Below are 17,235 nucleotides of genomic sequence, written 5' to 3'. Positions count from 1 at the left end.
AGAGTAACTCTATAGGAATAGAGTTCTATTCAACCCTCCATCCTCAGGGTGTAGCAAAATTTCTAGAACATAATAGGTGCTCTGTCAATATTTGTTTTATGAGCGAATAAATAAACTAGTCCTAAAACCTACAAATCTATAAAATTCATTGTTATTTAGGATGTGTTATAACAAACTTAAAACGTACTTTTTCACAAATCTTTCTCTGAGAAAAGAAAAGACTTACTTTTGAAGGTGTAATGGAATTTTATGTGTGTAAATCTTTAATTTAATGATTACTAATTTAGTTCACTAGTGATTACAATTTGGTTCTGTGACAAAACCACCCAAAGATCATTTAAGGGACGAACATAGGTAATTAGTCTGGTGAGGGCCTAAGTGCTAATTGTTGTGGTGGAAGAATCGGGAAGTACATTATATAAATTAAGGGAAAAGAACAGGAATCTTTCATTCTGTTGCCTCCTCTTCATTTCCAGTTAAGTATTTCTAGGTAGGTAATGTGTTCCTATGATAAAAAATTTAAATAGAGAGGCATCTACAGGGAAATGCCTGTCCTTCTCCCTACCCTTGGCCCAGTCTCTTACTTATCCTTAGTTCCCAGAGACAATGGTTTCTTTTGGATATTTTCAGAGATTTTTTTATATAAAAAAGAATATAAGTATTTGTATGCCCTTCTTTTTTATTTAAATGATAGAATATTTCACACTTGCTATATCTTATTTTTTCATTTACTGTATCTTTGATATAATTTTATATAAACACACAAAGCTCAATCTGTCTCATTTTCCTACAGTAGCTGCATAGCATTCCATCATCTGGATATACCAGAATTATTTAGCCTGTCCCCTATTGATGGATATTTAGATTACTTTCATTCTTCCCTACTGCAAATGATGCTGCAAGGAATATGTTTTTACATACTTTTTAAAAATTGGGTATATAATTTTAATCCCAACCCTGTTCTACTACAGAAAACCTGATTGAAATTTCTAAATCACATACAAAATCAAACAGCAAATTCCCATTTTTGTAGGAGAAAGGAATGGTTATTGTGACTTGACTTCAGCTTTCTCCTGTGGAGTTCAGAGAATTTTCACTTGATGATAACTTCAGAAAAGCTAGGCATTGGCACCATTTGGTCATCAGTTCCTGAAAACCTGAAAGAATAATTTTTCTATGAAATGTCATAACAAAGTAATTCTGCTCTTGGAGTATATTATGGTGGCATTTTACATCTGTACAGTAGTTAAACCCTAACTTGTTTTTTACTTTTCACTCTTAGATATTGAAAACTGTTAACTTACTTACTTTGTATCTTATTTTTTCAACAGTGTAGAAGAAAGTTTCAAGACTTTATTTTGGTCAATATTTGGGTTGTCTGAAGTGACTTCTGTTGTGCTCAAATATGATCACAAATTCATAGAAAATATTGGATACGTTCTTTATGGAATATACAATGTAACTATGGTGGTCGTTTTACTCAACATGCTAATTGCTATGATTAATAGCTCATATCAAGAAATTGAGGTAAATCGGTTTTCTATCCATAGTGTCTATCCTTGTCATCCTATTCTGATAGTATACACCTCTTTCTGTACCCTGTGGCTGAGCTCCAGCTCATGTAACAAAGAGGCTTATATCCACACAGAGCCTGAGCCTTTCCCTGTGTTTTCTACCTGGATAGATAGCTCTACACATTCTGCTGTCTTCTAGGTGCACAGCAGGGGTCCCCATGAATTTACTGCTGCTCCGCCTTCTCTCAGGGTATATTTCAGAAGTTTTGAAATTAGTGGCTAGAGGAAGTATTGGCCCTAAGGAAATTACTCTCTCTTCAATTGGCCAGCCCACAATTCTACCTGGTAGAATGACCAGATGTTTGGCAAACACTAATGGTGTTCTTTATCCAGTCAAAATTTTGAGTATTCTAGAAATCACTTGATTCTTGGTTTTGGATTGGGCTGGGTTTGGTACCTCTCTTCACTGTTGTATATATGTTTTCTTATGTCCTTCAGTTCAGTGTTCAGTATCTTTTTAGTGCTTTGCAGTTTGTTAACTCCACCAAATCTCTATGTATGTTTTAGAAACTTATAATATAGTGTTCTCAAAGTAGAAGTTTTGGTCCTAATGGCCTTCTAGGCTGTGTGAACTGAGAGAGCCAGCTTCCTCCTCATAAGGACCCCTTCCCTTCATTTCTCCTATCAGTTAGGGTGGTTATCTCCATCACCGTGGGCAGCACAGAGAATGGAAGGAGATGTAAAACAAGTTCAGGTACTCAGGGGCTTATGTGACATTTGGGGACATATGGTAAACACAGAAATGGCAAAAAGCAATTCATCTGAGAATCATTTTTCCCCTTGCCCTTGAAATATAATATCCTGTGTCTACAACCTGGCTTGGATAGGTATAGGTGAGGAAGGAGGATGGGAAATAGGCAACTATTGTCAAACATGCAGAATTGACTGGGTGGGGGACAGAGGGAGGAATTAATCTTTTTATCCTTCCTTGGCACTCTATTTTTCTTGTCTTTTTTGCCTTGTTTTTGGATGTTAGACAGGAAGTTCTGGTTAAATTTCAGTCGGTACAGGTAGAGGCATATGAAAAAGAATGAGTATCTTATATTTGAAAAATGAGAATATTATGTAGGTCTATAGAATATATGTAGATAAATGTGTATAAGTTACCTATTTCAAAAACGTAACTTAGATTCATTGTAAAAAAACCTATTAGCATCAGTCACTAGAATTTTTAGCGTTTAAAATTAGTTTTTTTTTCTATTTTTGTGACACAGGATGACAGTGATGTAGAATGGAAGTTTGCTCGTTCAAAACTTTGGTTATCCTATTTTGATGATGGAAAAACATTACCTCCACCTTTCAGTCTAGTTCCTAGTCCAAAATCATTTGTTTATTTCATCATGCGAATTGTTAACTTTCCCAAATGCAGAAGGAGAAGGCTTCAGAAGGATATAGAAATGGGAATGGGTAACTCAAAGTCCAGGGTAGGTATCGAAAACTTACCAAGACCTTAAAATAAATGTTCTGTCTTTTTTTTCTTGTCTTTTGATGTTTGTTCAATAATTTTTATGTGTGAACTTAGAAGATGTTAAAAGTAACTGTCTAGTCCACAGTCTTTCACAGACTAATACTAAATATTTTCATGATGTTTCAAGAAGTCACTGAGTCGAGGCCCTGCTTTTGATCAGGACATCATATAAACTGCCAGATTAAAAACAAACAAAAAAGCCTTTAACTTGTTAAAAGTAACCAGAAAAGTCACTGTTAGAAAACACTTTGTTTTTGTGTGTTCCATGCTTCTCAACTGTTATTCTGAAGTTAAATAGTTTAAACTTCCAGCCTTCCTCTTGGTTTATGTATAGTTCACCACCACCATATTCTCCTTTTTTGTAGAAACTTTTTATTTGGCTAAATAATTTTTTTCCATTAGTGTCATAAAATAGATACAGGCCCAAGAGCATCCTCAAATAACCATAAATACTCATTTTATAAATAAGCAAGAAACCCTTGAGTTATCTCAGTTGAGTCATAGTTTAACAAAGAAGATAATTTTCATGATCATACTTTGTTATCATGAACTGACTTTCAGAGATAGAATGGTATAGATAGAAGGATGTGAGTGAACCTAAATAATAGGGAATGAGGCAGACAGGAACAAATGTATAGAGTTAAAATATAACTTTTTGTAAAATTATGAAAATGGTCTGTAGCTATAACATCCTAAAAGCCCACGAGATATCAATGTTATCCCCATAAAGCATAGGCCTTCCTGAGCGAAGGTAGATATTTTTTCTCAGTTGAAACTAGGTGAAAAAGTTAAGATTAGTGCAATTTAATTTATTGCTTTTTAAAATTGTTGTGAATCTTCAAGAATTGTATTCTTTAAGAAAGTGACCTTTTAAATCTTTTTTTGTTTGACCTGGATATGGGCTCTTAAGGCTATTGAGTTACAAGTCAGTGATTGGTTGTGACAGCCCATGATTTAAAATAATACCTCATGTACGTAGTGAGAAGCAGTATAACACAAAGAAGAGAGCTTCGACATTAGACCTGGATTTGAATTGTGGCACTTAGGGCTTATTAACAAGGAACATGGATAAATCACTTCACTACTCTGAGCCTTAATTGTCCACCAATTGTAGACAATTGTCTAACTTTGTAGAGTTGTTGTGAGGATTACATGAGATCTACAAAATTCCAGCCTCAACAAATATCAGTGCCCTTCCTCATTCACAGTTTACAAAGTGCTTTCCTGTACATTTGAACCTCATGCAACGCTGTGAGGTAGGTATTATCATTATTCCCATTTTATAGATAAGACAATTGAAGCTATTCAGATAATTTGCTTATGCAAAGTCACATTAACTGACCAGTGTGGGGTAGGTGCAGAATTCAAGTATTTTAGCATCAGATGCCTAGCTCTCTCTGCGGCACCTGGATGCCTCATGTTCAGCACCTGAGTCCACCCTTGGTTACTGGCCCACTTCCTCTCAGCGAGGTGTACCTTCAGCTGTGCGGTAGCTGGTCTCTTAAAGGAGCCAGGCTCTAGTTGTCATCCTGGGCAGCTCCTGCTGCTACTGAAATTGACTTTGCTTTGAGGGACTTTTGTTTTTCTGGGGATTTATTAACTGAAGCTTTATTGCAAAAAAGAAAGTCTCTCAAGTGTGGGAGCTCACAACTCTTGCACTTCACAGAACACACCTTGAGTTTTCTTTCTGTAGGCAACAGGTCTCACTGACTTCATTCCTGATATTATCATAATGTAGAAGGGAAAATACTAAACGTCAGGTTGAGAAGAGCACACGCAGTAGGCTTGTGGCTACCTAGACCACTGTAAAGAAAATACAGCCTGTTCACAGGAACAAGAAGGAAGCATTACATTTAGGCTGTCCTCTCCTGCCTGTATCGTACCATTGACAGGAAAGAATAGCTTTTCTCAGAGAAGATACTGGAAATAGAAAGTTGGACACTGATCTCTCAGGAGGCTTGTTCCTCGACTTCCCACTCTTCCCATATCTGGTTAAAAACTGCCACAATAAATAATAAAATTTTGATTTCATTTTTTAAAATTTTGCATATAGCTGTTTACATCTCTTTAATATTACTCATATTCATAGATACTCTTCATGTATTGAATGCAGCAGAAATTTGGAGAAATTATACTTTTCTATTTCTCTTTTTTAGAAGAGAGGAAGGAACCTCAAGAAATCTTTCCAGCTAACCTAGACCGCTAACCTCAGTCAGCAATCAGATACTGGCCTCCAGTGGCCGATTGGAGAATTAACTTTGTTAGCTAAGGTTTTCTCCAGGCACAATTGTAAGAGAACAAAGGAAGGTCCTTGCCTATCAGTGGCACTTCCTTATCTCTTAGCATCCCACACCTTCCTGAGTTATAACGGTGGGAAGTTAGATGGTGAAGTGAATCATCTCTTTGGCTAGAGGGCCATGTGTTTGAATCACACCTTACAGTGGCAGAGCTTGGCCACAGATAAGAGGCCCTGCTCGTATACATGAAGACTAGGTAGTACCTGTGTGTTCCTCTTGCTTCCTGTTCCTACCCACTCAAAAGCTAAACCTTAAAAAGAAAATGAGAGAAAAGAAAAGGAAACCAAAATTCTTTAGCTCAATTCTCTCCAAAATTGTGAACCTGGCTCAGTATAAGGCCAAGATGCTTTGGAACATGTGTTATTTTGGCTAATATTTTAGGGCTGCAAAATACCAAATGGTGCCATCTGAACCTGCAATGTGTTTCTATTCAAATCTAGAAGAGGAACTTAGGCTCAGGAACAGATCAAACTTCAATGGAATTTGGCCTTCTAGATGCCTTGAGTACATTTTGATAAAGTATACAAGGTCCCCAGGAAAAATTATGTTTATTATGAGCCAATTTTTAACATATATTTTCCATTAAATAGTTCTATTACAGTAGTACATCCTGCCAACATTTTGATAAATGTGAGCATATTGCTCACAGTAATTTTAACCTTTGGGAATATATTACATCACTTAACAAAGCTCAACTTCCACAAAATGTTTCTTGGGAATGTTGACTCCAGAAATGTTATCAAGGAGAATAAATGGATTATATTTTTTATTCCAAATGAATGTATTCTAATTTACTAGGTTAATTGTATTTTTTCCTAGTTAAACCTCTTCACTCAGTCTAACTCAAGAGTTTTTGAATCACACAGTTTTAACAGCATTCTCAATCAGCCAACACGTTATCAGGTAAGCATTCATTAGACGTATCTCTTGATCTCTATGTGATTCCATATATGTCTGTGTGTGTGTTTGTGTGTGTGTCATGAGTTGAATTATATTCTCGAGATATACCATTATACCATGAGGATAGTTCAGAACAAAGAAAATGATTCAACACCTGTGAAATTTTTTTAAAAAAAATTAAAAATAAAAGAGTATGTAAGTTGGAGGAGACTTTAGAAATCAGAGTCCAAGTCCTTCATTTTTTTAACTAAGAGTTCCTCTCACAATATTGAAAGCAAAGTGTTGCTACAATTGCCAAATAATGTATAACTTAAACTGGAGAAAGCAGTAGAAGACAGAGTATGTTAGAATGAATAATGCTCCCACAGCAGGAAAACTTGTTTTTTCTCTAGGTTTTTCTTTCAGGTGATCCATTTTTTAAATGGATTGTTTGGCTATACTGTTTCATGAGTGCTACTTTAAAATATCTTTTGCATTTGGTACTGGATGTGACATTTGAACACTATTCTCCAACTCAGGGGAAGTTATAGCCCTTTTGTTTTTCATCTCGTTGATCATTTCGATCATCAAGTCTTTGACTTTCTGATGTGTATAAGTTCACAAAAGTGACGATCAAGGAATTTATAATATATTGGTGATGTCAGTTACTGCGTATTGTTCTATTTCTTATCCAATTTTTTTAGAAGCAGGAAACCACAAAATGGCTCAGCCCACTGATTGTCAAAGTCTTTTTTTAAGAAAATTTTTGTAAATTTTACATATTTGTTTATTTTTGTTTTATTGGTTTTTTCTAACTTTATTTTTAATTGATATATAATTATACTTATTCATTGTCTACATAGTGATATTTTGATACATATGTAGGAATCAGATCAGGGTAATTAGCATATCCATCATCTCAGACATCTATCATTTCTTTGTGTTGGTAACATTCAGTATCCTCCTTCTAGCTATATGAAACTATATAATATTAATATGTCATTGTTAACTATGGTCATGCTATAGTGGCATAGAACAGTGGTCCCCAACCTTTTTGGCACCAGGGACTGGTTTTGTGGAAGACAATTTTTTCACGGATGGGGTGGAATGATGGTTTCAGGATGAAAGTGTTCCACCTCAGATCTTCAGGCTCTTCAGGCATTAGATTCTCATAAGGAGTGCACACCCTAGATCTGTCACATGTGCAGTTCACAATAGGGTTCACAATAATAGGAGAATCTAATGCCGCTGCTAATCTGACAGGAGGTGGAGCTCAAGCGGTAATGCTCACTTGCCAGCCTGTCACCTCCTGCTGTGCAGCCTGGTTCCTGACAGGCCACGGACAGGTGCCAGTCCTTCACCTGCGGGTTGGGGACTCCTGGTGTAGAACACTAGAACTTATTCCTCCTATCTAGTGATAATTTTGTATCCTTTAACAAATCTCTCCATATCTCTCCCTACCCCTTACCCTTCCCAGTCTCTAGTATCCTTTGTCCTACATTTTACCTCTGTGAAATCAACTTTTTTTAGCTTCCACATATGAGTTTATGAGTTAGAACATGCGGTGCTTAACTTTATGTTCCTGGCTTATTTCACTTGACATAATGTCCTCCAGTTCCATCCATGTTGCTGCAAATGATGGGATTTCAATCTTTTTTATAGCTGAATTGCATTCTGTTATGTATATATACCACATTTTTTATACATTCATCTGCTGTTAGACACCTAGGTTGATTTCATATTTTGAATATTGTGAATAGTGCTGCAATAAAACATGTGGGTGCAGATGTCTCTTTGATATAATGATTTCTTTTCCTTTAGATAAATTCCCATAGTGGGGTTGCTGGATCATATGGTAGCTCTATTTGTAGTTTTTGGAAAATCCTCCATACTGTTCTACATAATGGTTGTACTAGTTTACATTCCCATCAACAACATATTAGAGTTCCCTTTCTCTGCGTTCTTGCCAGCATTTTTTTTTTTTTGTCTTTTTGATAGTAGACATTCTAACTGGAGTGAGATGATACCTCATTGTGGTTTGGTTAGTGATGTCGAGCATTTTTTCATATATCGTTGACCATTTGTATGTATTCTTTTGAGAAATGTCTGTTCAGATTATTGGCCCATTTTTAATTGGATTTTTTTTTTTTTTTTTTTTTTTTGCTGTTGAGATGATTGAGTTCCCTGTATATTCTGGATATTAATCCCCTATTGGATGAGCAATTTGCAAATATTTTCTCCCATTTTGTAGGCTGTCTTTTCACTGTTGTTTTTTCCTTTGTTGTGCAGAAGCCTTTGGTTTGGTATGATCCCATATGTTTATTTTTGCTTTTGTTACTTGTGCTTTTGAGGTCTTGTTCATAAAATATTTTCCCAGACCAATGTCCTGAAGCATTTCTCCTATGTTTTTTTCTACTAGTTTTATCATTTCAGGTCTTACATTTAGGTCTTTGATCCATTTTGCCCTGATTTTTATACAAGGTGAGAAGTGGGAGTCTAGTCTTATTCTTCTGCATATGGATATCCAGTTTTCCCAGCACCAGTTATTGAAGAGACTGTCCTTTTCCCAATGAGTGTTTTTGGCATCTTTGTAAAAACTCAGTTGGTTATAGATACATGGATTAATTTCTGAGTTCTTAATTCTGTTCCATAGGTTTATGTGCCTTTTTATGCCAGTACTGTGTAGTTTTGGTTTCTATAGCCTGGTAATATATTTTAAGGTCCGATTGTGTGATACTTCCAGATTTGTTCTTTTTGCTCAGGATGGCTTTGGCTATTTGGGGTCTTTTATGATTCCCTACAAATTTTAGGATATTATTTCTATTTCTGTGAATAATGTCATTGGTATTTTGATAGGAGTTGCATTGAATCTGTAGATTGCTTTGAGTACTGTTGTCATTTTAACAGTAGTAATTCTTCTGATCCATGAGCATGTGGTACATTTCCCTTTGTTTGTATCCTCTTCAGTTTCTTTCATCAGTGTTTTGTAGTTTTCCTTGAAGAGGTCTTTCATCTCCTTGGTTAATTTATACCTGAGTATTGTAAATGGCATTGCCTTTTTTATTTTCTTTTTCAAGTAGTTTGTTGTTCGTGTATAGAAATGCAACTGATTTTTGTATGTTAATTTTGTATTCTGCAACTTTACTGAATTTGTTTATCAGTTCTAAAAGTTTTTTGGTAGAGTCTATAGGTTTTTCAATGTATACAATCATGTTGTCTGCAAACAGGGACAATTTGACTTCCTCCTTTCCAATTTGGATACCCTTCTTTCTTTCTCTTGCCTAATTGTTCTGGCCAGAACATCCAATACTATGTTGAATAAGAGTGGTGATAGTGAGCATCCTTGTCTTGTTACAGTTCTAAAAAAGCTTTCAGCTTTTCCCAGTTCAGTAAGATGTTAGCTGTGGGTTTGTTATATGCCTTTATTACATTGAGATTCTTTCTTTCTATACCTAATTTATTAAGATTTTTTATCATAAAGGAATATTGAATTTTATGAAAAGCTTTTATCATCTGTTGAGATAATCATACAGTTTTTATCCTTCATTCTGTTGATGTGATGTATGATGTTTATTGATTTTTGTATGTTGAAACATCCTTGCATTCCTGGGATAAATCCCACTATCAAGTGGGATTTTGATGTGATTTTGGATTTGGTTTATTAATATTTTATTGAGGATTTTTACATCTATGTTCATCAGGGATATTGGCCTGTAGTTTTATTGTGTCCTTATTTTGGTATTGGGGTTATACTGGTCTCATAAAGTGAGTTAAGAAGAATTCCTTCTGCTTTAATTTTTTCGATTAGTTTGAGAGTAATTAGTATTAATTCTTCTTTAAAGGTTCAGTAGAATTCAGCAGTGAAACCATTTGGTCCTGGACTTTATTTTATTATTTTTTTGGGAGATGTTTTATGCACTCATTTAATCTTGTTACCTGTTTTTGGTCTGTTTAGATTTTCTATTTCTTCTTGGTTCAATCTTGGTAGATTGAATGTGTCTGTGATTTTATCTATTTTCCCAGGTTTTCTAATTTATTGGCATATGGTTATTCATAGTAGTCTCTAGTGATCTTTCATATTTCTCTATTATCCATTGTGATGTCTCCTTTTTCATTTTCTGATTTTATTTATTTGAGTCTTATCTCTCTGTTTTTAAGTTACTCTAGCTAATGATTTGTCAATTTTGTTTATCTTTTTAAAAAAACTTTGTTTTGTTGATTTTTTGTATTTATTTTAGTCTCAATTTTGTTTATTTCTGCTCTAATCTTTATTATTTCTTCTACCAATTTGGGGTTTGATTTGTTCATGCTTTTCTTGCATGCTTTTTTCAAGCATTTTTTATGCTTTTTTTCCTTTATGTGCATCATTAGATTGTTTGAAATCTTTCTAGTTTTTTGATGGATGTAGGCATTTATTGCTATAAACTTGCCCCTTAATCCTGCTTTTGCTGTGTTGCATGGGTGTTGGTATGTTGTATTTCTATTTTCACTCATTTTAAGGAATATTAAAATTTCATTCTTAATTTTTTCCTTGACCCATTGGTCATTCAGGAATATGTTGTTTAATTTTCATGTATTTGCATAGTTTCAAATGTGCCTTTTGTTACGATGTCTAATTTTATTCCATTGTGGTCAGATAAAATACTTGATATAATTTTGATTTTATTAAGTTCCTGAGACTTGTTTTATGTCCTAACATATGGTCAATCCTAGAGAATGTACCACGTGCTGATTAAAAGAATATATGTTTTGGGGTTGGGTCTGGTAGCTCACACCTGCCTTGGAAGGCCAAGGCAGAAGGATTGCTTAAGCTCAGGAGTTTGAGACCAGCCTGGGCAACATGGTGAGACCCTGTCTCTGCAAAAGTGAAAAAAATTAGCCAGGCATAGTGGCACGTGCCTGTAATCCTACATACTTGGGAAGATGAGGTAGGAGGATCACCTGTGCCCAAGAAGTTGAGACTGCAGTGAGCCATGATTGTACAACTGCACTCCAGCCTAGGGTACAGAGTGAGACACTGTCTCATAAAAAAAAAAAAAAAAAAAAAAAAAAAAAAAAAACAGAATGTGTACTTTCCAGCTGTTGGGTAAAATGTTCCGTAAATATATTTTTGGTCCATTGGTCTTGGTGTAGTTTAAATCTGATGGTTTTTTTGTTGATTTTCTGTCTGAATGATCTGTCTAATGCTGAGAGTGAGGTTGAAGTTCCCAACTATTATTATATTAGGATATATTTCTCCCTTTAGACTTAATAATATTTGCTTTATATATCTGAGTGCTGTAGTATTGGGTGCATGTATATTTATAACTGGTATATTCTCTTGCTGAGCTGATCCCCTTACTATTATATAATGCCTTTCTTTGTCTCTTTTTAAAGTTAAAGTTTTACTTTTGGTAGTTACATTGTATTCCATCATATGGTTATACTTATTTAATCATTCTTTTATTGATGAAAATAGAGGATATTGCTAATATTTAGCTATTATAAGCAATACTGTAGTAAGTCATTTTGTATATATAACATCTCAATCATGAACAAATACATGGAATTGTCTGGTTAAAGTATATTTGAATTTTAATTTTTTAGCTATTATCAAACTGATGGAGCTTGTACTAACTTACATTCTTACAATAAATATATGAGAGCACCTATTTCCTCCTTAATTTACAAACAGTGTGTTACCAAAGGTTTTTATCTTCACCAGATAGGTTAAAATGTGCTGCTTTGCATTTCTTTATCATGAATGAGTTTTACCTTCTTTTTTATGTTTAATGTTATATGTACTTATGTCTCCATATATATTTGCTTTTCTTGAAGGGCTTTTTGTTATCAATGAAGAGGAATTCATATTTTAACAATATTAGCCTTTGTGTTATGACTTAAGAATGTTTTTACCAGGTTATTGTGTGTCTTTTTAATATTTAAAGTATTTTTTCCCATCCACAACTTTTTTTATTTTTGTATAGTCAACGTTACAAATTGTTTATGGCGTCAGGTTTTGTGTCCTACTTGGAAAGATTTTTCCCCCATAGGAGATTATTTAATATTTTCAACTCATATTTCTTTAGTTCTTTCACTTCTTTGGACTCTGAAAATATTTGATTCATATAGAATATATTTTCATTTAACCTGTAGGATGGGAATCCAAATATGTTGTCTTTCCAGATTATTATACAGTTGGGTGTGTTGAATAATCTATCTTTTCTATTGATTTGAAATACCACTTTAATAATTTACTAAATTCCTGTATAAATTTATTTCTAGGCTTTTCATTCTGTTCCACTGATCTATTCATGCTGTAGAACCACATTATCATAATTATTATAGTTTAAGACAAAAATCAAACAAACAAAACACACATACATGTGCATACTTGCACGTGTGTACATACACACGCACACACGCACACACACATACACATCCTTACTTCAGGGTTTTTATTTTACAGAATTTCCTATTATTTTTCCTTTCTTTCTTTTTTTCTTTTTTTTTTTTGTGACAGAGTCTGCCTCTCTTGCCCAGGCTGGAGTGCAGTGGTGCAATCTCGGCTCACTGCAACCTCCACCTCCTGGATTCAAGCAATTCTCCTGCCTCAGCCTCCCGAGTAGCTGGGACTACTGGTGCCTGCCACCACACCCAGCTAACTTTTGTATTTTTAGTAGAGATTGGGTTTTACCATGTTGACCAGGCTGGTCTTGAACTCCTGACCTCAAGTGATCCACTTGCCTCAGCCTCCCAAAATGCTGGGATTAAAGGTATGAGCCGCCAGCACCCAACCTCTTCCTTATTTCTCTATTTGAATTTTAAGGTGGGCTTGTCTGCTGGTATCTTTATTTTGATCACGTTAAGGCAAATTGATGCTTTATAATGTTGTGTTTTCTTTTCTAAGGATATACTTTTCGATTTATTAGGTCTTTTGTGTATTCAGTGACATTTTAAAGTAGTCCGCTTATTGTTTATATTAATTATGATTAATTTGGTGCAGTTCTCACAAAACCACCACATACCAACCTTTAAATGGCTAAAAGAAAATAGAAATTTATTTCTCTCTCATGTTCCTAATGTGGTACCTAACAGTGTCAGGGACCCAGGCTTTTTCCATCGTATTACTGCATCATGAATGGCTTTCAGTCTAACATTATCTCATGTTCCAAGAAAGCTCCTGGAGCTCTGCCTATTATTTCTACATTCCAAAATACAGTTAGAAAGTGATAGAGAAGAAAGTTCCTTCCTATAAGAAACTTCTGTAAAGTTGCACAAACCACCTATCTGCAATGGAGCCTGGGAAATAAAGTCCTAATTTCAAGTGGCCGTGTGCCAAACTAAAAAGCTGTGGAAGAGAAGTGGCAGTCTCTGCTGAAGTGGATTATACTATATGTCTTGGTGTTTATCTTAATATTTTTAAACATACTTAGATCTCTGTTAATTGATTGATATGTTTCAAGTTTTATCTTTTGATCCTTCAGCTCTAAACTATGAAGAAAATCAATATCCGTATTTTATTTACACCATTTTCCCCCTTCCTCTCCCAGCTCCTGCTTGTTAAATTATTAGAACTGTGTTTGTTGGGGGAAGAAGAATAATTTTCTTAATCCCTTTAGGTTCAGTACCTGGGGGCTATGAATTAAACTGACAACTGACTGATAAACAGGAGGGGAAAAAAGGATTATTTATGCATGCAGTGCACATACCTGTAGAAAAACTCAGTGATGAGTGGCTCAAAGGGGTAGTTGGCATTTGGGGCTTATATACCAACTTAACAAGGGACAAGAAGTTTATGGAGAAGGGATATGACAAAGGAAAAAGTGTTTGGGTTGCTAAAGGTAGTAAATTGTTGGAAGGTAAATATGTGGGAGAAACTGATAGAAGATACAGGTTATTTTAGTAAGGTTTGCTTGTGCAGAACCACCTTGGTGCTGACTTTCTGTCCCCAGTGGTAATGATTGTTTTTCCTGCTGCTAATCTGGGAGGGGGAGAGGAGGAAGATCTTCACAAAGGGAAATGTATGTCCTGTTTTTAGGCAGATGGGTTAGGGCAGAGAACACTTTCTGTGTTTGCTACTTTTTAATTGCCTTTAGCTCAAAATAATCCTTATGCCAAAATGGCATATTTTGGGGTGACATATTCTGATCCACTTCACTACCTTGTCAGGACTATAGCCTACATTTGGTTTAGTTTTAGTCCCACAGTTAAACATAGTCAGTATTCACCACCAGTCTTTTTTGCCATAATTTTCTGTTTATCTGTTTCTTAGCTTAACTTTGTCTTTTGGTAGTTCCTTCAAGAAGAGTTTATGAGAACTATGTTCTCTGAGTTATTTTATGTTCTAAATTAGTTTCTATTTCTATATATTTATATTGACTACCTGTAATATACTTAGGTTATAATTTATTTTTAGTGTATGTGTAGATGTTGCTCCAGAGCCTCCTGAAATGGAATGTTGATGTGGAAGAGTTTGAGGCCAGCCTGATTTTCTTCCTCATATAGTTGACCGGAGGTTTTAGTTTGAATGCCCCAAATATCTTTATCTTTTAAATCCTACAACTTGGTATTGATTGTTCTATAGATGGATCTGTATCAATTTTTCCTGGCATACACTATGGCCTTTCTATTTTTTTGTTTTTTAAGATGGAGTCTTTCTGTATCACCCAGGCTGGAGTGCAGTGGCGTGATCTCGGCTCACTGCAATCTCCACCTCCCAGGTTCAAGTGATTGTCCTGCCTCAGCCTCCCAAGTAGCTGGGACTACAGGTGCCGCCACCACACCTGGTCAATTTTTGTGTTTTTTTAGTAGAGATGGGGTTTCATTGTGTTAGCCAGGATAGTCTCGATCTCCTGACCTCGTGATCCACCCATCTCGGCCTCCCAAAGTGCTGGCATTACAGGCATGAGCCACTGCACCTGTCCACACTATGGCCTTTCAATATGTACGTTTAGTCTTCTTTTAATTTTTGAATAATTTTATTGAAATATCTCGAAACATTTTTTCTGCTCCATTATTTTGAATTTCTTCTTCAAAGACACCAATTTAAAGCCTGCTGAATTCTTCTTGACTGTCTTCCATATCTACCATTTTTTCCCTATTCATTTTAAATTTTTCATCCATTTCTATTTTTGGCTCCTTTTTCCTCAAACTTTATTTTTTAATTTTATTTTTAATTGACACATTATAATTATGCATACTTATGGCATACAGTGTGATATTTCAATACATGTATACGTTGTGTAAGGATCAAAGCAGTGTATTTGGCATGTTCATCACCTTGTTCATTTATCATTTCTTTGTTGTAAGACCATTCAAAATCCTCTCTTCCAGCTATTTTAAAACATACAATACAATGTTGTTAACTATAGTCCCCCTACTGTGCCCTGTAACACCTTAAATTACTTCTTCTATCTAACTATAACTTTGTACCTGGTGACCAACTTCTCCCTACTTCCCATTCCCCCTGCCCTCTCCAACTTCTGGTAGCCACTATTCTACTCTCTACTTCTATGAGATAAACTTTTTAAGATATCACGTATGAGTGAGATCATATGATATTTGCCTTTCTGTACCTGGCTTATTTCATTTAACATTATGTACTCCAGGTCCATCTGTGTTGCCACAAAGACAAAATGTCATTGTGGCTGAATAGAATTCCACTGTGTGTGTATATACAACCATACTTTCTTTATCTGTTCATCTGCTGATGGACAGTTAGGTTGATTCCATATTTTGGCTGTTGTGAATAGTGCTGCAGTAAACATGGGAGTACAGATGTCTCTTCAACATACTGATTTCATTTCCTTTGGGTATATACCAGTAGTGGGATTGCTGGATCATATGGTAGTTCTATTTTTAATTTTTTAAGTATCTATTCAATATACCGATTTCATTTCCTTTGGATATATACCCAGTAGTAGGATTTTTGAATCATATGGTAGTTCTATTTTTAATTTTTTAAGGAACTTCCATACCGTTTTCTGTAATGGCTGTACTAATTTTACATTCCTATCAATAGTGTATGAGTTCTCTTTCTCCACATCCATACCAGCATTTGTTATTTTTTGTCTGTTTGATAATAGCCATCCTAACTAGGGTGAGGTGAAATCTTATTGTGGTTTTGATTTGCATTTCTCTGATGATTAGTGATGTTGAACATTTTTTCATATGCCTGTTGTCCATTTGTATGTCTTCTTTTGACAAATGTCTCTTCAGGTCTTTTGCCCATTTTTAAATTGGATTACTTGTTTTTTGCTGTTGAGTTGTTTAAGTTTCTTATATATTCTGGATATTAACCCCTTGTCAGATGTGTAGTTTGAAAATATGCTTGATGTAATCCCATTTGCCTATTTTTGCTTTTGTTGCCTGTGTTTTTGAGGTCTTATCCAAAAACTCCTTGCCCAGACCAGTGTCCTGAAGTATTTCCCCTGTTTTCTTCTAGTAGTTTTATCATTTTGAGTCTTACACCTGAGACTTTATTTTGAAATGATTTTTGTATATGGTGAGAGGTAGAGGTCTAGTTTTATCCTTCTGCATGCGGATGTCCAGTTTTCCCAGCACCATTCATTGAAGAGACTGTCCTTTCCCCAGTGTATGTTCTTGGTGCATTTGTTGAAAATCAGGTAGCTGTAAGTGCTTCCTGGTTCATAGACAACTGTCTTCTCACTCTGTCTCATATGGCAGAAAAGGGACAAGGAAGTTCTCTGGGGTCTCTTTTATAAGAGCACTAATCCCATTTGTAAGGGTGGAACCTAATCACCTCCTAATACCATCACATTGGAGGGGTAGGATTTGAACACATGAGCCTGGGGTGGACAAAACATTCAGTTCATAACAATGAGTAATAATAACAATTGTTTAGTTGTTAGAGATTTTTTTTCATGCAGCCTGATTATAATAGGTAAGATTTACCTTTAAAACTATTACAGAACTTGGAGGTGGGCGTGGTGGCTCACGCCTGTAATCCCAGCACTTTGGGAGGCCAAGGTGGGTGGATCACCTGAGGTCAAGAGTTTGAGACCAACCTGGTTAA

At 35.3% G+C, this 17,235-nt stretch overlaps 1 protein-coding gene across 7 annotated transcripts in view; it reads left to right on the top strand.

The window, feature by feature from the left end:
• TRPC3 (transient receptor potential cation channel subfamily C member 3) overlaps positions 1-17,235 on the top strand; it is a 77,070-nt gene that overhangs the window by 47,885 nt on the left and 11,950 nt on the right. For 2 of the 7 annotated variants that reach the window (XM_055385162.2, XM_063705520.1), the window contains exons 8-11: positions 1,332-1,527; positions 2,789-2,998; positions 4,251-4,298; positions 6,159-6,242. In XM_055385162.2, the coding sequence (XP_055241137.1) occupies positions 1,332-1,527; positions 2,789-2,998; positions 4,251-4,298; positions 6,159-6,242 (538 nt within the window). Of the gene's footprint in view, positions 1-1,331; positions 1,528-2,788; positions 2,999-4,176; positions 4,299-6,158; positions 6,243-17,235 lie in introns of those variants that run through there. The other 5 variants (XR_010133486.1, XM_055385163.2, XM_004040349.5 and 2 more) reach the window with 5 other exon arrangements.

This window comes from Gorilla gorilla, chromosome 3, assembly GCF_029281585.2.
Source record: "Gorilla gorilla gorilla isolate KB3781 chromosome 3, NHGRI_mGorGor1-v2.1_pri, whole genome shotgun sequence".
NCBI lineage: Eukaryota > Metazoa > Chordata > Mammalia > Primates > Hominidae > Gorilla > Gorilla gorilla.
This window is presented reverse-complemented; position numbering and strand designations above follow the sequence as displayed.